The following is a 21,561-nucleotide window of genomic DNA, read 5'->3' as shown; positions in this document are numbered from 1 at the left end:
GTAACACACACACATGCACACACACATGAACACACACACACATGCACACACAAACACACAATAATGCATATATTGTCTTAATGAATGCACCAATGGATGTACATCCCTGTTAACTTTCCCTGTTTTTCCCCCAGTTCTTTGCAGAGCACAGGGAAAAGTAAAATAGCTAGGGCCAGAGAGAGGTATCAATATGTAAAGGCAGTCGTCTCTAACCTGAAGTCCTGAGTCCAAGCTTCCAGGGTTCACATTGTGGAAAGCAAAAAAGAATTCCCCTGACAAAGTTTTCCTATGGCTTCCACATATGCTGTACACACACACACACACACACACACACACACACACACACAAAGTGTAATGTACTTTCAAAAAATGTAATGAGAAATACCTAGTTACCATTGTGTTCAACTCTAACTTGGCCTCATGGGTTCACAAATGTAGCTATTGGTCCTTCAACACACAGGAGTGAGCATCATTTTTTAGTAAAGAAATTGGCATCGGCACTGCTGTTACAATACCTGACAAGTCAGTGCTGTAACTGACCCATGTTCACCGCCTTGGAGTTGCTGGACAATGGTGCTCTTTATTCTAAGGATGGGAAAGGGTCAGAATCCTAGGGGGCTTCTGAGCGGGTGGAGAGGGTGATCACCTTCCTAGCCAGCAAAGAGGTTTGAGGGACTCAGAGGGTATTTACTGCAGCATCCTTCCCACTGGGCTAGACTCCCTGAACATCTCATTAAAGTCAGGCAGACAGTAATTGTCCTGCCTAGCTCCTGGTCTCTGTGGACCAACAAAGGGGAGGAAGGGTAACATCTTACTCCCGTGTCAGAACTCAGGGATAAAGCAATCTGGGTGGAGACACGTCCCAGAGGAAATTCCCTGAGAACTTCATCTTCTCAGCACCCTAAGCCTGTAGGTCTGCAGTTGGTCCAGATTCTGTCTCACAGCAGAGACTGGAGATACAGCACTGTTTGGGGAATGCTCCTCTTTTGTTTCATGTCTGGACATTTGCTGCACAGGATTCACGGCGCCTTTCAGGATGGGAGGATGGAAGACGAGACTGGAATAGACGGAACTAGAACTAGAGCTGACCCCTGAAGAAGTTGACATAAAATACAAGGAGGGGGAAGATGAAGGGATGTGACCAGCCATGACTCTGTGCACCAAGAGCAGACACGCTCTGGGCTGTCTCCCCACACCAGTGGAACGCCAGTGTCTGCAAATCTGTGGGCTCTTGGTGCAGCTCCACCAGCCCCACACAGCCCTACCACATACCACCCCTACCATAGGAAGATTCGTGACTGGACTCGGTCCTCATGAAGGCTGGCCAGGTTCAAAGGCATGAGTCACCACGCAAAGCCTGTTGTTTTCTGAGATGTCACACTGCAGCCTCCAAGGCTGCCCGGAATGTGTCAGCTTCTGTTACCTTATTCGCTCTCTCTCTCTCTCTCTCTCTCTCTCTCTCTGTTTTTGAAGACAGGGTTTCTCTGTTTAATAGCCCTTACTATCCTGGAACTAGTTCTCATTCCATAAACCAGGCTGGCCTTGTACTCACAGAGATTCGCCTTCTTCTGCCTCTGAGTGCTGGGATTAAAGGCATGCGCCATCACCAACTGGCTGTTACCTTATTTTCTAGAAGCCTGATGTTGAACACAGTTAGCAAAGTCTTACACCTCCAAGTCAGTTTCCACTAACCTAAGGAGACTTTTACAACCTTAAGAGTTTATAAGCCTAATCAAACACGCTTTATCAAACATTTGTTGTTTCTTAATCTAAAAGTCTATTTGAAGCCTGGTACTGAAGTTAGCAAAGACAGAAATAATTTGATGCATATCTCGACTTTAGCTTTTGTTAATCTGAGTAGACCTTTATCACCTTGGGCATTTATCATACAAAGGTTCATACTTGGTCTGGAGAGATGGCTCAACAGTTAAGAGCACTGATTGCAGTTACAGAGAACCCTGGTTCAGTTCCCAGCACCCACAAGGCAACTCACAACTATCTGTAACTCCGAGATCTGACAGCCTCACACAGATGTACGTGCAGGCAAAACAACATGCACATAAAATAAATTTTAAAAATTCACAGTAATCCAAAATATGCTGGAACATGCTGCTGTCTACTTAGTCTAAAAAGGAGATGTAGTGATAACCGAGGACTCAGTAGGACTAAGAAGTTTTATGGCTGCTACTTAGTTGGCTTATGCCGTGTATCCATCTTACTCAAGATGCTGGTGAAGTTACAGTGCATGTTCTTTTTTCACCTTAGTAAGCATGACGGCCAGTCACATGATTGCTTCTATCCTAACGATGTCATCAGCCAAGGTGGAGGCAAGTCACATGGTTGCTGTTTAAAAACACCCATTTTCCTAAACAAGAGTTCAATTTGTTACATATCCAGTAAGTAGGTCTATTTTTTTAAATATTTATTTATTTATTATGTATACAATATTCTGTGTGTATGCCTGAAGGCCAGAAGAGGGCGCCAGACCTCTTTACAGATGGTTGTGAGCCACCATGTGGTTGCTGGGAATTGAACTCAGGACCTTTGGAATAGCAGGCAATGCTCTTAACCACTGAGCCATCTCTCCAGCCCAAGTAGGTCTATTTTTATAAATAGCAAATATCATCATTTTGCTACAAGTTTTAAGCTAACTCTTTGCTACAAATTTTAGAGATTCTTTATTGCATTCAAAGAACTTACAAATCTTGAGGTAAGTGTTTACACAAGAATTTTAGCAGATTTCTTAAGAGCAGAGTGCAGAAGAATCATAAAGACAAAAGATTTTGAAGATTGAAAAGTAGAAAAGGCTTAGAAATGAGAGACTTTGGGGAGCAGAGCAGAGAAAGTTCAGATGTCCCAGATTCGGGCAGTGGCAGAGGTGGCTAGGACTGGAAGAATTTGAAATTCAAAGGTGCCCTTTTGACCACTGAGCTGGACTGAGGACCTTTGCAGGGAGGCCTTAATGAAGAGGTAAGAAAAGGGCTGCAGATAGGAGCTCCACCGACAGAAGGCTCCACACCCAGCACTGCTTGCAGATGAAGCTCCCAAACCAGGACTGGTTATACCCATTTGAGTTGTTGGCCATGGAAATCCCCAAGCAACCCGGGCTGTTGCAAAGACAACAAGTTGCTCTCCTCAAACTGACAGGAAGGCCCAAGACAACACCTACACAACTCATTGAACACGGAGAGGTTGACTGGGTGCCTACATGAGATCTTCACCCCTCCATTCTCGTGTCTTTGGTATGGGAAGGTAGGGGACCAAAAGAAAAACATAAACACCAACCCAGCTGCAAAACTTTTGGTCTACAATGCTTTCCTGCCTGCAAAACATGCTAGAGCAATTGTGGCACAGAGCTTGTGGGAATAACCAGCAAATGTCTGATTGACTTCAGGCCCTCTCTACCAGATGGAGCCTATATTTAACACTGCTTGTGTGACCAAGAACCAGAGACTAGATATCCCAGAGACCTAGGATAAAACCAAATATTACTGGTCTTTAAAAAATAGTAATAAAATGACTCCTAATGATATTCTGCTATACTCATAGATCAGTGAATACGGATTCAGCCGTCATCAGAGAAGCTTCCTCCTGCAGCAGATCAGAACAAATACAGAGACCCACAGACAGACACTATACAAAGTGAGACCTTGGAACATACAACTCTAAATGGGATGTCTTTAGCAAATCCCTCCCTGGAGGAAGAGGAAGCAGAAAGAGTGGAAGAGCCAGCAGAGGAGATGGAGGACACCAGGAGAACACGGTCCTCCAAATCATCTAAACAAAGCTCTTATGATCTCACAGAGACTGAAGCGGCCTGCAAGGGCCTACACGGGTCACATATCAGATATCCTGCATATTAGATATTTACATTACAACTAATAACAGTAGCAAAATTACAGTTATGAAGCAGCAAAGAAAATAATTTGATGGCTTCCAACAGAAAGTGTGGCACAGATTAAAGGTGTGCCTTCCAGCCTCAAAGTCTGATTAAAGACGTGTTGTCTTCCTGCCTCAAGATCTGGATCACAAGTGTCCCCTCCATTTCTGGATTGTAGTTCATTTCATATACAGTCGAGTTGACAAGAATAGCCATTATAGCGGTGTTCTTTATATAAACCTAGATGCCTTTGGGTTTGGAGTACAGACGTAAAAATTAAAATGCCATCTGGATGAGTTTTTTCTTTGCTTAGTAGTGGCCTTCCATATCTCTTCTGATTAGCTTTGGTTTGAAGTGTATTTTGTTAGATATTATATGTTAAAATGGCTATACCAGCTTGCTTCCTAGGTCCAGTTGCTTGATATCTTTTTCTAATCCTTTCCTCTGAGCTAATGTCTATCCTCAATGTTGAAGTGTGTTTTTTACATGTAACAGGATGGATCCTGTTTTCACTTCCATTTTGTGGTTGTTGAGAGTGGTGGTGTTGAGTGTGTGTATGTGTTTCCCTTCTTTTGGTTTTGCTGGTCTGAGATTGTTTATTCCCTGTGATTTCATGGTTGTATTTAATTTCCTTGGTTGGAGTTTCCCTTCTAACACCTTGTGTAGGGCTGGAATTGTAGATAAATATTGCTTGAATTGGCTTTATCATGGAAAGTCTTATTTTCTCCATCTATTGTGATTGAAAGTTTTGCTGGGTATAGCAGTCTGGGCTGGCATCGTGGTCTCTTAGAATCTACAATACATCTCTCTAGGCTCTTCTGATTTTTAGAATCTCCACTGAGAAGTCAGGGGTTGTGGGATATTTAATCACACTGTGAACCCTGAGTTTGCATTTGCATTAATTAAATAATATCAACCTTGGTTCAGGAGGCTGAGTTAGCAATTAGTTGGCTGAAAGTAACCATAGAGATTCAGAGAGTATCTATAAGATGGTAGAGAGACGCAGGGAGTAGTACAGAGGGACTTTGTTGGCGTGAACTTTTCTTGCTTCAGGGCAGTCTTTTTTGGAGACACTGGCAAGGAGAAGTCAGCTAGTTGCTACTCAGCCTCTCTGAGCTAACAGGTTTTCACCCCAGTCTTTGACTCCCAAGTCTTATTGATAAATAGAACAACAGAAACTTAATTAAAGGCTGCATTTGGCAGCAGTAATGCAGGTGGTGCCTTAGGGAACAGAATTCCCACCAGGCCACTGCCAGAGAAGCAGCCCAGTAACTGCGGAGCCAAATTGCTGATTAAATCAGCAGTAGACTAAAGCACAGATTCTGTGCCAATGGAAAACAACAGTCAGGTGTGATTCTGGCAGGTCGGCCTTTATGTGTTGCTGGCTCTTTTTCCCTTACAACTTTTAATATTCTTTCTTTACTCTGTATGTCCAGTCTGTTGATTATTATATGCAAAGGGGACTTTTCTCTGGCCCAATTTATTTGGTATTCTGTGAGCTTCTTGTACCTACATAGGCATCTCCTCCTTTAGGTTTAAGAAAGTTTTCTTCTATTGATTTTGTAGAAAATATTTCCTGGGCCTTTGACCTTGGTTTCTTCTTCTTCCTCTATCCCTATTATTCTTAGATTGATCTTTTTATAGTGTCCCAGATTTCCTGGATGTTTTGTGTTAAGATTTTTTTAGATTTGACATTTTCTTTGACTGATGTATACATACATTCTATTGTGTCTTCAACAGCTTAAAGTCCCTCTTCCATCTCTTGTATTTTAATGGTGAATCTTGCCTCTGTTGCTCCTGTTCCAATTCTTAACATTTTCATTTACAGAATTCCCTTGGTTTCAGTTTTATTTATTGGTTATATTTGTATTTTCAGATCTTGAACAGTTTTATTCATCTCATTCCACTGTTTCTGTTTTTCTGGATTTCCTTAACGGATTTATTAATTTGCCCTTTAAGGGCCTCTATCATCTTCATAAAGCCTGTTTTAAGGTCCTTTTCTTGTGTTTCAGCTGTGTTGAAATATTCCAGGGCCTGCTGCGGTAGGGTTTCTAGGCTCCATGGGAGATGTACTTTCCTGGCTGTTTTAATGGTGTTATGTTGCCATGTAGGCATCTGAGATATTGTGGTATCAGACTAGGGGTTGATATCTGGCTTTGTTTTTGTTGCGTGGACGTTTTGTTCTCTGGTTTCTGTTTCCACTCTGGAGAGAGTGGTGGCTGTCTGTTGCCTGGTAGGCAATTTGCTGTGGAACTAATAGGTGTGGTCCCTAGGGATTCTAAGAAAAAAATGTTTTTTCTGGATATTGGGAGCTGACACTTAGAAAGGGGGTGAGCTAGGGGTCTGAAAGGATTTGCAGGAGGGGGAAAGCAGAGTGCTCCACCAGGATCTGCTGGTCTTGGATGGAGGTACAGAGTGAAGCGAGGTCACCCTAGAGGTCCTTTAGAGCTGGAGATGAGTCTGGAGATTGATCTAAAGGAACAGAAGCAGAGGTGCTGATCTGCAGTCAGCCCGCCTGCTTCCCTGCAAGAAACAGCAGCTTTTTCTTCAGAAAAACGAAACAAGAAAACCCCCAAAAGCCAAAAGGGATTCTTGAGGATCAGTTCCCATTATTGTTTTATTAGCTCTTTCACATCAAACAAAGAATGATCATGGTAAGCACTTTCCCTAAAGCCCCTTCCATGTCCCTGTTCCTCAGGCTGTAGATGAACGGGTTCAGCATGGGGGTCACCACCGTGTACATCATGGCAGCTGCCATGTCCCTCCCAGCTGAGCGAGAGGAGGAGGGGTTGAAGTACAGGGATATGATGGTGCCATAGAAGAGGCAGACCACAGCCAGGTGGGAGCTGCAGGTGGGGCATAACGAGAAACTTTAGGGTTCAGCCTCAAGACTCTCTTCAGGGTTCAGATCAGAAACTACAGCAAGTTAAAAGGATTTTTCCCTCTGGTTATCTGAGGGCAAATAAACAAATGCTCTCACAAGTACTTTTCCAAATCAGACTCTAATCTTCTGCCTCTGTTCTAATTCTCTCGTCCTAATTCTCATTCTTCTTACCTTCTTCTCTGCTTCTCCTCTCACCTAAGAACTCGTCTTACAGGAGCCTTGAAGCAATAAAAAGAATTATGAGTTAAAAATTATGTGTCAAAAACACATTCCTGGGGTAAGTGATAAGGAGTTGAGCCACTTACCATGGCAACACAAGGGTTTCAAGGTTTCAGGAGTAACACTGTGACCAGATGGGGGAGGCACAGTGCCCAGTGACAAATTTTGAGGAATAGGTCTATTTTCAGCTGACTGGCAAGTGAAGACTTGGCTTGCTTTTCTTAGGGTGCTTTGTTAAAACCTTGGCTGGACATCTGTGATTCTGACCTTGTGCAGAGCTGTAAAGTTTTAAATTTATTTTTAATATATATTTTTTCCATTCAAAAATTTCCACTTCCTCCCCTCCTCCCATACACCTCCCACTCTCCCACTTATCCTCCTCCCTCCCCCTTCAGTCTTAAGAGATGGCAGGGTACCCTGCCCTGTGGGAAGTCCAAGGCCCTCCCCACTCCATCCAGGTCTAGGAAGGTGTGCATCCAAATAGACTAGGATCCCAAAAAGCCAGTACATGCAGTAGAAACAAATCCCATTGCCATTATCAATGGCTGCTCAGTCAGCCCCCTTTGTCAGCCACATTCAGAGAGTCTGGTTTGATCACAAGCTTGTTCGGTCCCAGTCCAGCGGGATTTGGTGAGCTCCCATTAGGTCAGACACACTGTCTCAGTGGATGGACCACCCCCTTGCAGTCCTGAATTTCTCGCTCATCTTCTCCCTCCTGGTCTTCAACTGGACCTTGGGAGCTCAGTCCAGTGCTCCGATGTGCATCTCTGTCTCTATCTCCATCCATCTCTAGACGACGGTTCTATGGTGATATCCAAGATATTCATCAGTGTGACTATGGGACAAGGCCAGTTCAGGCACCCCCTCCTCTGCTGTCCAAGGATCTAGCAGGGTACATGTCCGTGGACATCTGGGATTCCCTCTAGAGCCATGTCTCTTGCCAACCCTAACACTGTTCCCTTAATGAAGATATCTTCTTCACTGCTCCTATATCCACTCTTCCTCCATTCAACCGTCCCACTCCCGCAAGCTCTCCCCAATCCTTCCCTTCTCCCTTCTCTCTCCCCCTCTCCCCTTCCTTCCATCCACCCCCAACCTCCACACTATGCTCTCAACTTTTGCTTGGTGATCTTGTCTGCTCCCAATTTCTAGGAGGATCTATATATGATTTTCTTTGGGTTCACCTTATTATTTGGCTTCTCTAGGCTTATGAACTATAGGCTCAATGTCCTTTGTTTATGGCTAGAGTCCACTAATGAGTGAGTATATACACCATATTCATATTTTTTGGTCTGGGTTATCTCACTCAGGATAGTGTTTTCTATTTCCATCCATTTGCATGCAAAATTCAAGATGTCATTTTTTTAACCACTGAGTAGTACTCTAATGTGTATATGTTCCACACTTTCTTTATCCATTCTTCCATTGAGGGGCATCTAGGTTGTTTCCAGGTTTTGGCTATTACAAATAATGCTGCTATGAACATAGTTGAACAAATGCTTTTGTAGTATGATTGGGCATCTCTTAGGTATATTCCCAAGAGTGGTATTGCTGGATCCTGAAGTAGGTTGATTCCCAATTTCCTGAGAAACCGTCACACTGATTTCCAAAATGATCGCACAAGTTTGCATTCACACCAGCAATGGATGAGTGTTCCCCTTACTTCATATCCTCTCCAGCATAGGGTATCATTGGTGTTTTTTTATTTTAGCCATTCTGACAGGTGTAAGATGGTATCTCAAAGTTGTTTTAATTTGCATTTCCCTGATTGCTAAGGAAGTTGAACATGACCTTAAGTATCTTTGGCTATTTGAACTTCTTATGTTGAGAATTCTCTGTTCAGTTCAGTACCCCATTTTTTAATTGGGTTATTTAGAATTTAATGTCTAGTTTCTTGAGTTCTTTTTATATTTTGGAGATCAGACCTTTGTCTGACATGGGGTTGGTGAAGATCTTCTCCCATTCAGACATTCAGGGCTGGTTCAACATACGAAAATCTATCAATGTAATCCATCATATAAATAAACTGAAAGAAAAAAAACCATATGATTATTTCATTAGATGCTGAAACAGCATTTGACAAAAATTCAACATCCCTTTATGATAAAGATCTTGGAGAGATTAGCGATACAAGGATCATACCTAAATATAATAAAAGCAATATACAGCAAGCCAACAGTTAACATCAAATTAAATGGAGAGAAACTCAAGGTCATTCCACTAAAATGAGGAACAAGACAAAGCTGTTCACTCTCTCCATATCTCTTCAACAAGTACTTGAAGTTCTAGCAATAGCAATAAGACAACATAAGGAGGTCAAGGGGATTGGAATTGGAAAGGAAGAAGTCAAACTTTCATTATTTGCAGATGATATGATAGTGTACATCAGTGACCCAAAATCTCTACCAAAGAACTCCTACAGCTGATGAATACCTTCAGTGAAGTGTGAGGATATAAGATCAACTCAAAAAAAAATAAGTAGCCCTCCTCTACACAAAGGATAGAGAAGCAGAGAGGGAAATCAGAAAACTTCACCTTTCACGATAGCCACAAATAGCATAAAGTATCTTGGGGTGACACTAACCAAGGAAGTGAAAAACCTATTTGACAAGAACTTTAAGGCTTTGAAGAAAGAAATTGAAGAGGACACCAGAAAATGGAAAGATCTCCCGTGCTCTTGGATGGGTAGGATCAACATAGTAAAAATGGCAGTTCTACCAAATTCAATGCAATTCCCACCAAAATCCCAAGAAAATACACAGATCTTGAGAAAACAATAATCAACTTAATATGGAAAAAAAACAGGGTAGCCAAAAGAATCCTTTACAAGCAAGGTACTTCCGGAGGTACTTACCATCCCTGACTTCAAACTCTACTACAGAGATACAGTAATGAAAACAGCTTGGTATTGGCATAAAAACAGAGATATTGACCAATGAAATCGAATCAAAGACCCGGATATTAACCCACAAACCTATAAACACCTGATTTTCGACAAAGGAGCCAAAATTATACAATGGAAGAAAGAAAGCATCTTCAACAAATGGTGCTGGCATAACTGGATGTCAACCTGTAGAAGAATGAAAATAGATCCATATCTATCACCATGCACAAAACTCAACTTCAAATGGATTATAGACCTCAATATAAACCCAAACACACTGAACCTGATAGAAGAGAAAGTGGGAAGTAGACTGCAACACATGGGCACAGGAAACCACTTCCTACATTTAACCCCAGTAGCACAGACACTAAGAGCAACAATGAATAAATAGGACCTCCTGAAACTCGAGAAGCTTCTGTAAAGCAAAGGACGCTGTCATTAAAACAAAACAAAGAGTTTTAGATTTATGATCTATTTACAAAAAGTCTTTAGTTTGAACTTGTTCTGAGGTAAAAGTGAATAATTGTGTGCAGTTAGTCTGAGCAAAAGAACAAAACAGAATTTTAAGTGTCTACAATTCTTGTGGGACAAATAGATCTAGTTATGAAGCTTGTCCCAGCACATATTCTATGCACCAAAATTATATAGAAAAATGGAGAGTCACCTTCCTGACCACCCACAGATATATGTGCCCATAAGACTGAGATATAATTATGAGATTACCTATACACATCGCATAAGATTAGACACCACAATGCAGGAATTGGGGAGACACCAAGCTGCTTTAGCAAAAGTGAACAGCAGTTCCATAATGACCTGCAGGCCTTGTCTGGACAGGATGAGCTTCCATTCGAGTAACCCCTCTGGTGTCTTGACATCTGAATTATCAATTGTCATATGCTATGCATTTCCATGGCCTCTGACAGAAGAAGGCTCTCCATCTCCCCCTTGTGGACGAATTTCTCAGGACAGCACAAGCAATAGCAGCAGGACTAAAAGCAAGTGGGGGAGGAAAGGGTGAATTACTTACACTTCCAGATAACTGTTCTTCATCAAAGGGAGTCAGGACAGGAACTCAAAGACAAAACCTGGAGGCAGAGGCCATGATACTGACTTGTTCTCATGGTTTTCTCTCTTCTAAAGGATACCTTGCCATTATCCTCTCTGCTATCATTATGTAGAATAAAATTATTTATTTACTGACAGTCACAGTCACAAGACATAGGGCCGGAGAAATGGTGCAGTGGTTAGCAGTTTATGCTGCTCTTGCAGAAAACCTAAGTTCTGTTGCCAGCACCTACATCGGACAGCTCAGAATGGCCTGTGACCTCAGCTCCAGGGAATCTAATGCTTTTTTCTGGCCTCTAAAGGCATCTGTGTGTGCGCGCACATGTGTGTGTGTTGATGTGTGTGGGAAGGTACACAGAAATAAAAATGTCTTTTGAAAAAATAGCACAACACACTAGAATAATTGGATCCCTTTTGGGGGTAGTTTATTTATTAACAAATAAAGCCAAAATTAGGCAATAAGAAACCTCGATGGAGTCCAGCTTGCCTGGGGCAGGTGATCAAAGTGTTGCAGTCTGGAAGAGCTGCCCACCTGCACTCCTTGCCTCCTAAGTAAGCCTCTGGCAGAAGAAAGTTATGCACAACAGCACAGTAAAACCATGGGGTAGCCTTTAATGGCACCAAGACTGCGCTGTTAAAAGGAGATGGCTCAGTCAGTAAAGTGTATGTCATACAAGAATGAGGAACTGAGTTCATGTCCGCAGCAACTGTAGGAAAGACAGCCCAGTGACAGGAAGATCCCTGGAACTCATTGCCTAGGCAGGCTATGCTGGTCAGTAAGTTCCAGGTTCCGTGTCTCAAAACATTAGATGTTGGTGAAAAGCTTCTGCACCCTGATAAGTGCCTCTGCCGATGTGATAATTCAAGTCAGACCAAATCAAACTGAATTAGAAAAAGCCCTGGTTTAATAAATACAAATGCTCCCGGATGGCTTTCCAGCTCCCCAGAGAGGAGCCGGGGAAGGAAGACTAAAAAACCATATGTTTGTTCTTTGGAGGACAGTTTAAATACCCTGTGGGAGTGGTCTTGAGCATCTCTGGGGAGGGGTCATCATTTGGCAGGCTTTCTTGGGTGTGGAGTCTGGACTGAGGAAACTCCCAGGGGAGGGTACTTGGGATGGAACTTGCATCTGAACATTCCAGACTCTTTGGGTAGATGGATGCCAGGGACTGGGATGAGGCTTCCACCTAATCACTTGGTACACACCTTTAATCCTGACACTTGGGAACCAAGATATATGGAACACTGAGTTCAAAGCCAGCCTGGTCTTCTCTACATAGGGAGTTCCAGGCCAGACAGAGCTACACAAGAAGACCCTGTCCACTTCTTTTTCCCAAAGATGGAAAGCAACTGAGGAAGACATTCAAAGTTGATCTCTGGTGTCCCCGTGCATATGCATGGATAGCATACATGCACCTTATTGCACACATACACACAGAGAAAGGGGGAGAAGGGAGGGAGGGGGGAAGCTATCTCACTATTCCATTAAAGCCAGCAGCTTCTGGTACACAGTAAACACAATGGCTCCTCCCACAACCTCATCTCCTGCATTAGCTGTCTGCTGCTCAGTAACCAGTTATTCTCTACTACTTAGAGCTTCGGGTGGCCAACATTGACCTCACACAGAGCTTGCAGCTCAGGACTCTGGTCATGGTCTAACTGAATGATTCTGGACCAGGGTTTCTCATGAAATATCAGTTACATTGTAGTTCAGTCGTCTCAAGGCTTACCCGGCAAACAGCACACACAGAAGAGTTCACAGGACCAGAGAGGAAACAAGAAACAGGAATGAGCCAGGCTCACTCGTTTATAACAAAACACTCTCAGAGCCAAGTGTGGTGGCATATACTTGGGATCTCAGTGCTTGGAAGCCAGAGACAAAAGGGTCAGGAGTTCAAAGTCACCTGGGCTACCTGAGATTCCATCTCAGAAAACAGAGCCAAGGGCTAGAGAGGTGGCTCATCGCTTAAGAGTGCTTGCTGCTCTCCTATTGGAGGAGGGCCTGCTTGCACATCCTGGCTAGCTTAGACCCGAAATAACCACACAGAAACTTTATTCATTGAAAGCACTGCTTGACTCACTCGCTCCAACACCCCACTGGTCAACTCCTACATCCTAGTTCAACCCATCTCCATTAACCTGTATATCGCCACATGGCATGGCTTACCAGGAAAGATTCAGCATGTCTGTCTCTGGCGGCTCCATGGTGTCTCTCCCCTACTCTGCCTTTCTTCCTCCCAGCATTCAGTTTTGTCTTCCCTGCCTACCTAAGTTCTGCCCTATCAACCAGGCCAAGGCAGTTTCTTTATTCATTAGCCAGTGAAAACAACACATAAACAGAAGGACTTCCTAGACTACTCTCCTAGGGGACCCGTTGGTTCCCAGCACCCATATTCAATGGTTCATAGTGTTGTGGTGTATCCACAAGAGAAGACTGCTCAGACATGGATTTAAACCAATAAAAAGTCTTTATAGCTTCCTGGCAACTACACTGGGTGTTCAGGATCCTGGTGTAGCACTGAACCTTTCTCTAGGTGACCTTTTAAGTGCATGCACGCACACACACACACACACACACACACACACACACACGCATGCATGCATGGCCTGAGTTGACATAATTCACTTAACAAGAAAATTATCCAGAAGCAGAACTACATAAGCCAAAAGCAAGGCTAGTACATTTAGAGGGTTTTCTAGATACATGGACACTGATGAATTAGGTCCTTGTTTTCATTTTGGCAGCTGTTAAATGTCTACATACTGAGTTTTATGGCCTACATAGTATGTCACAGTCAGTTGTACTAAGGTCTGAGGGCCTGTTATAATAGCCACCTGTAATTCCAGAACCCAGGGACTTGACAACCTAACCTGACTTCCACAGGCACCCACACACATGTAGCATACACGCAGACACAACAAAGAGACACATAAATAAAATAAATCAATCTTTTTCCTTGGATGGAGATTTGCCTCCCACTCCCAATACTGGGGGTCCAGCCACAAGCTCCCAATCAGGAGGCACCTCCTCCTCTGGAGCACTGTTCTATCTGCCCCTGTGGTTTCGCCTATGAAGACACTCATTTCAGGATGGAGTCCCTCCACCAGGGCAACAGTCCAGTTGGTGGGTCACCCTGGTACAGGCCACTCTTGTCTTCCCTTTAGAGGGGTTCCTCCTTGAGTTGACGGGGCTGGAGGATGTCCCTCCTCTAGTTTAAAGGCTTTCCCTCTAGGTCAAATTTGGAACGGCAGTCCTTTTCCCAATGATACCCCTTTTCAGCATCTAGGATAGGGGGCGTCAGGTGGCTTCTATCCCCCAGCCGACTGGGAGGAAAATGTTTTGGACATTCTCTCTTAAAATGTCCCTCCTGCCCACATTTGAAAACAGGTCCTTCTCTTGGATATTTCAAGACCTCTGGACTTTAGCATGAGCCGCAAGGCCTTCAAGCCAGCTCTTCTTTAGGTGAAATAGAATTACCCATACTAAGGGTTTCACTTACCCTGAGAGACCACTAACCTGGCAGAAATATTATTCTTCATGCCCTACAATGAATGCCAGGTGCTGGGTCTTAGCCTGAGGAAAGGTAAGTACGCGGCTCGCCCAATACCCAGCTTCCCTTGACCTGGAGACAGTCAGATGCAGCGGGGAGTCGAGTCAAGCAGGAACTTGTCTATTTTTGCATAGTAAAAATATTTTACTTTTTTAAAATATTTATTTATTTATTATGTATACAATGTTCTGTCTGTATACCTGAAGGCAAGAAGAGGGTACCAGATCTCACCACAGATGGTCATGAGCCACCATGTTGTTGCTGGGAATTGAACTCAGGACCTTTGGAAGAGCAGGCAATGCTCCTAACCACTGAGCCATCTCTCCAGCCCCCAGTAAACACATTTTAAAGCAAAAAAAACTTCAGGGCCAAGGAAGGTGGAAAAGGAGCCAGCCAATCATTTTAAAGGTCACCCCATCACTCACTCAAGAAACCTACATTTACTTCATTGTCCATGAGCTGTTCATGTGATGACATCATCTTGCCTGGTTCTGGTGACCAGTCAGGTCTTGGTGTAAATGACTCAGTGTCCACCCGTCTGACTTTCATCCGGTGCCATCTGAGCTGCCCATGCGCCCTACACTTCAGAGAAGATGGCAGAGGCCGGAGTATTGTCTCCTTGGTGGAGGCAGGGTCTTCTTTCCAACAAAAGATGTTATGTCAGGAAAGACATCATAGCGAAGTCCCTGACACTGACAACACCAGTTTCCCAAGTCACAGAACTCAGACAATGAGAAAGAATAGGCAAGAGAGGGCCTGCTGAACTCAGCCTATAGGAATGCCAGGAAGGCACATTGCTACTGAACAATTAAAACGTATCAAAGTCGGGTAGAACATGCTACACCTATAACTCATAAGCAAAGACATGACTTTCACAAAATCCTAACGTGGTTCCATTGACAAATGAGTACAGGGCCCTCTGTCAACAGGTGACATGAGACCCCGCAGCAGCAAAGCCAGTGTGACTTGGCGGAGATAGCTGGTTTGAGGGCTATGACTCGGTTTCTACCCTGGTGCGGAGGTAGCTCACAGCTCACACCAGCTGTCTACGGCAATGTTGATGTGTGCACCATCCTGTAAGCCTGATGTTTTACTGCAGTGTAATTCATGCTGGTAGGGGGAACAGAATTTGCTCAAGGTTGGGAATCAGTCAAAAAAAAGCATAATGCATATCGTGGAATACTGGACAATAATAAACACCATACGACTAAGGTAGAAAATAAAGAAGCAGAAAAATCAGGATGTAAGACTGTAGCAACCAGGCTGGAGATGGAGTTCGATGACACACACCTGCTTCATTGCAGGAGGCTCTGGGTCCAATCCCTAGCACCACATACACCAGGTGAGAGGACTCACACTTGTAACCTCAGCCCTTCAGCAGTGAAAGGAAGGAGATCAGAGTGTAAGATCAAGGTGGAGTCAGCCTGGGATACACAAGACCCTGTGTCATACACACACAGAAAAACTGCAGTGACAGCCAGACAGGTGGCACAGGCCTGAGGCAGAGGCAGGCGGATCTCTGTGAGTTCGAGGCCAGCCTGGTCTACAAGAGCTAGTTCCAGGACAGTCAGAGCTACACAGAGAAACCAAAACAGAAAAAGAAAAGCAATGCAGTTATAGCATGTATTCATTTCCTTTCTGCTGCTATGATGAACACATGGCCAAGGTGACTTATGAATGAAAGGCCTTATTCGAGCTTGCAGTTCCAGAAGGATAGAGCTCATCCTGGCAGGGTACGGCAGCAGGCAGCAGGTACAGCAGCAAGAGCAAGTAGCTGGGAGCTCACAAACATGAAGCAGAGAACATGAACTAGAAGTAGGGCAAGGCCCTGCCCCACTGAGCCTCCCTCTGGGAGGCACACAGCAAGACTGAACCTCCTAAGGTTCTCCAAACACCACCAGCTAGAGACCAAGTTTCAAATGCCTGAGTCTATGGTGAGCACTTCTCATTCAAACCATTGTACAGCCTGAGGCCAACCTTATTTAAAATCACTTTCATAATAATTGTTACAGAGTACACGAACATTATCCCACAGCAATGGGATAGCTCACTGCAGGGGCACTGGGATTGCAGACTCGTGCTACTGCGTCCACATTACATGGTTTATTGGATCTGAACCAACGTCCTCAGCCTGTGTGGTAAATGCTTTATCCACAGAGCCATCACTGAAGCCCAGCAAAGACAGTGAAATTACTGTTATTATTGTTGTTGTTTCTAGTAACGCTAAGAACACAAGTACCTGAACATCCCCTTGAGACTGCTCCCAGACATTCGTGTTTAAACCTTGAAGTTAATGGTTGGAGCATTCAGTCTTTCTGTTTTTTTTTTTTTTTTGAAGATCACCGTCGTGTCTTCATGGTGGCTTCATGATGTGCCACTCTATTGTCCTCTCATTATTTTTAACATCCACCCCTGGATTAATTTCCCTATGCCCCCCACCAGCATTCAGTGTTTTTATACAGCCAATTGAGGAACACAAAGAAGTTCTCTATTATTTGCTGACGTGTTGCTATAAATTTTAATAATCTTAATGAACAATAAAAATGCTTTTATTTTCTTTTTGGTGAATGTATAGTGTGTGTATGTGTGTGTGCATGTGTGTGTGTGTGTGTCCATGCGCCTGTGGTGCCATGCAGAGATCAACTTCCTGTGTCTCCTTCCATCACTCTCTCCCTTAACTTTGAAGCTACTCCACCAGTGTCCGACTTTCCCACCAGCACTTTGGTCACAGATGTGTGCCACTCTGCCTGGCTTTTATAAGGACGTTGGGGAGCCACACTCAGGTCCTCATGTTTATATAGCAGGAACTTATGGACTAACTTTCTCCTCAAACCCCTCCCTTAAAAAGGGTCTTATTTTCTTTTTTTCTTCCTTTCTTCTTTCTTTCTTTCTTTTTCCTTTAAGATGGGGTTTCTCTGTAGCTTTGGAGCCTGTCCTGGAACTAGCTCTTGTAGACCAGGCTGGACTCAAACTCACAAAGATCCGCCTACCTCTGCCTCCTGAGTGCTGGGATTAAAGGCATGTGCCACCACTGCCCGGCTAAGGTCTTATTTTCTAAAAATGGATTAAAAACATAACTTTTCCTAAACCCAGCATTGTTTTCTATTATGGAACATGATGTAATTATTTTGGATGCAATAGTAATTTTGCTCAAAATATACTCTTTCCCACTCAAAAGAAATTAAAGAGGGCACTCATTTGTGCACTTGTTTACCAAAATCAGGTCTCCAATATAACTTGCGTAAGGCAGTCTTGGCCCACGAGTCCCAAACATCTCACATCTGAAGCAGACACAGCAGGAGCCTGGGGAGGACTAGAGCAGACTCCATGGCCTCCTGTGCATAGTGACGTCAGTGATTTTCTCGGAGGGTGGAAAAAGAAGGGGAGACTGACTTAACCCAAAAGACTCCAAAAAGGCTCCAAAGAAGCTGAGAGGTGCTGTCACAAGTCTTTAATCCCAAGCACTCAGAAAGCAGAGGCAGGTGGATCTCTGTGACTCCAAGGCCAGCCAGATGTATAGAGAGAATTCCAGGATAGCTAAGGCCACACAGAGAAACCCTGTCCCAAAAACCCACACAAAAAAGGTTCCAAAGAGAGGGAGACTTTGACTTTTGATGGAAGTTTAAGTGCCCAAGAAGAGGAACGCAGCCATCTTAGGCACATGGACCACTCCAAGACAACTTTGCCCTCAAACTCGAAGACACATCTTATACTGACCAAGCCCCAGAAGGTAGAGCTGTCTAATTATGACAAGAGACTAGAACATTCCAGTGTAATCAGGATTCCATGTGAAGCCTGGACCAGCCTTTTCAGCAGGAGCTTGAGGTGTTAGCCCACAGAGAATGCCCAGCGGCACCGCTCTGCCCTACCATACAGGAGTTCGGATTTCCCGGGGACTTTCCCGCATATTTCATGAGTCCCAGCTATAAAACACGTTTGGTTTTATTACCTACCAACCAAGAAAATAGACGAGAAGTCCAGTCCCACTCGGACGTTCCCATCTAACTGGCTGGAGTTGATGCTGGCGCTGAGAACTGCGAATTCAAGGTGTCCACGAGGGAGTGACATGCGGCCAGCGCTGGGGAAAGGCTGCTGTGGATTCTGAGGGAATTTTTCAGAAGAGAAATGCAAAGCTTTCCTGAAATGGAGGCTTCCAAAGTAGTCCTCAAGTTTCACCTGCAAAGGGAAAAGTACCTTGCTTCTCGTTGCTTTGTAGTGATGGAGATCAAATATGGGACTCTCTGTGTTAGGCGAGGCCATTACAACTGAGCTGTACCCCAGCGAGAAAAGAAAATAAACACATTTAGAATAGAGTAATGGGATTCACACGATAAGAGGAGCAGGGTTTGTACTAAAACAGGACTTGTGGATGAGCTTCTACCAAATATGTTTATCTATTTCAAGAAACACTCGTAAAAAATAGATTGTACCATGTCCATGATGTGGAAATGATCTACTTACATGGGAGTGATCGTAGACCCAGTATTCATTAATCAGAAAGAGAGTATCTTCCTATGGACCACTCTGTAGAGAGCCCCTTTCAGGTCCCTGTTCCTCAGGCTGTAGATGAACGGGTTCAGCATGGGGGTCACCACTGTGTACAACACGGTGGCTGCCGTGTCCTTCTCAGATGAATGTGCAGATGCAGGGTTGAAATACACAGCGATGATGGTGCCATAGAAGAGACAGACCACAGCCAGGTGGGAGCCACACGTGGAGAAGGCTTTCCATCTTCCCCTTGGGGATGAGACTCTCAGGACAGCAGATGTGATGTGGATGTAGGAGATCAGGATGCAGACAAAAGGGGTGACCATAACAACAGCTCCCTCTGTGAGGATCATCAGCTCATTGAGGTGTGTGTCAGAGCAGGACAGTTTCAGGAGAGGAGTCACATCACAAAAGAAGTGTGGGATGGTGTTGTCTGCACAGAATGAGAGCCGAGACATGAGCAGGGTGTGCAACAGAGCATTCAGGCTGGCTACCACCCATGACCCTAACACAAGGAGGGCACAGAGCTGATGGGTCATCTTTGTTGTGTAGTGTAAGGGGTGGCAGATGGCCACATACCGGTCATAGGCCATCACAGCCAGCAGGAAATTGTCCATATCTGTAAGTGCAAAAAGAAAATACATCTGTGTGAGACAGCCAGAGAAAGAAATGAACTGAGTCTCAAGTATGTGGTTAGCCAGCACCTTGGGGACAGTGGTGGAGGAGAAGCAGACATCCACGAAGGACAGGTTGCTGAGGAAGAAGTACATGGGGGTATGCAGGCGGGAGTCTGTGCCAATGGCCAGGATGATGAGCAGGTTCCCCAGGACAGTGGCCAGGTACATGGTGAGGAAGAGCAGAAAGAGGAGCTGCTGCTGCTGGGGATCCCTGGAGAGTCCCAGGAGGAGGAACTCAGAGACACTCGACTGGTTGCTGCCTCTCATGGTCTGAGTCCAAGTGAGGAGGAGACAATAAATTCAAAACCTAAGCGGGCATGGACATGATGTATTAGGGCACCAGTCAGGGTCCCCTCTGCAAATCAGTTCACAGAGTTGCTAGCCCAGGATGTGCCCAGGTCATCTACACATCTGCTTTCCAACACTCTGCCATGGTGTATGTCCTACCTGAACATCTCAGTGTCCACACCGTCTCTAAGAATAGCTATGACATGTTTAACCTCAGCTTTCCTTCTGCCTCCTTCCTAGCACAGAGCATCAGAGAGACGTCCTGTTAGTGCTGTGTTGTCACAAGCGATAACCAATGGATTTGAGCTTCTACATCGGCTTCTTGCTGCTGCAGGGGATGTTTCTGAAGTAACTTCACCCCTGAGTCAGCAAATGTTCATGTCTCCACTGCTATAACCCTATCTGGAGGGCAGTTGGTGCTATCGAATGCTGCTCACCTCACACTAACCTCAGAGTTAGTGATATCTTGGGAACACAGTAAAGTCCTAAGCTAGGGAAGATCAGGTGTATAGGGTCTCGGTCTTCTGAGCAGGAAAGATGTTCAGAACAATCACAGAACAGTCATTTATGGGAGTCTCTTTGGCTACTGGGACCAGAATCCCTTAGAGCCTCGTTATAGACAAAAAGAGAAACTCCTGTCTACATGTTTGGCCCCTTTGGACCAAACAACAGTGACAGAGAATAGCACCAAACTTTACATGCAATGGTTGGATTGAGATGGACAGACTTCAGAAAGGAGTCCATGCTGGTAGACACAGACCCCCCCCCATGGCATTGTTTATGACATCAGCTCTCATCACCTGTGATCTCAGCCTGTGCCTGCTGGTGTGGAGAGGAAATTTTTGTATTCCCGTATTTCGATGTAATCTTTGCTTTCCTATGTCTGGTCATTTTCAGCAGTGATCCGTGATGTCATATCGTCTTCAGTTTGAGGCAGGAATATTAAGGGCAACATCTATGAGGAATTTGTCCTTTTTAGCATATGCATTTCAAACTCACACGGTTTACTGCTTTCCTGGAATGGAACCCCTATCACACATAGGCTCAGCGTGGTGAGGCTGTGTAGCACAATTAATCAAAACCGATAGACAGAAATTGGGGTTCAACTGAAGTTCATAAACGCAAAATAGCCAGCCACTGGTTCTCACCTCTACCTCAGTCTGAGATGGCGATCCTGCCTCCAGGAGTCTCAGAAAGAGACTCTGTGTGAGTGCTGCCTCCTCCTGTCTTGTATTCTTCTCTAGTGGTAGGGGTAGTGTGCACTCTACCGCCCGATCTATGGCAAACTAGTGTGGTTACTGGGATTAAAGGTGTGTGTTACCACTGTCTGGTCTGTAAGGCTGATCAGTGCAGCTGTTTGACACTCTGAACTTCAGACAAGCTTTATTTATTAAGATACAAACGACATATCACTACAGGGCTGGAACACCATGTTCCCACCACACACACACACTTCTCCATAGCAGGTGGAAGCAGGATGAGGCTCCATCTGATTCTACCACTGTGGGGACAACCATAGTATGCAACTCCAACCTTCGCTGTTTCCCTGAGAAACAGACAGGGACTAAAGAAGGAAACAAGCAGATCTGACTCTGACGGGGGCAACCCCAGTAGCCTGGACT

At 44.5% G+C, this 21,561-nt stretch overlaps 2 protein-coding genes across 3 annotated transcripts in view; one reads left to right on the top strand and one right to left on the bottom strand.

Annotated features, from left to right (window-relative positions):
• Znf597 (zinc finger protein 597) overlaps positions 1-21,561 on the top strand; it is a 324,428-nt gene that overhangs the window by 217,477 nt on the left and 85,390 nt on the right. The gene's annotated exons all lie outside the window — the stretch shown is intronic.
• Positions 13,290-19,924, bottom strand: LOC142831536 (olfactory receptor 1f45). Of its 2 annotated transcripts, XM_075941758.1 has the most exons (2): positions 19,007-19,918; positions 13,290-13,292 (listed from the first exon to the last, which is right to left on the bottom strand). In XM_075941758.1, exons 1-2 carry the CDS (start codon positions 19,916-19,918, stop codon positions 13,290-13,292), a joined length of 915 nt encoding a protein of 304 aa, XP_075797873.1. The 2 variants fall into 2 exon arrangements, with proteins under 2 accessions (XP_075797873.1, XP_075797874.1); XM_075941759.1 differs by lacking the exon at positions 13,290-13,292 and having other exon boundaries at positions 18,980-19,924.

This window comes from Microtus pennsylvanicus, chromosome 11 (genome assembly GCF_037038515.1).
Source record: "Microtus pennsylvanicus isolate mMicPen1 chromosome 11, mMicPen1.hap1, whole genome shotgun sequence".
Lineage (NCBI taxonomy): Eukaryota > Metazoa > Chordata > Mammalia > Rodentia > Cricetidae > Microtus > Microtus pennsylvanicus.
This window is presented reverse-complemented; position numbering and strand designations above follow the sequence as displayed.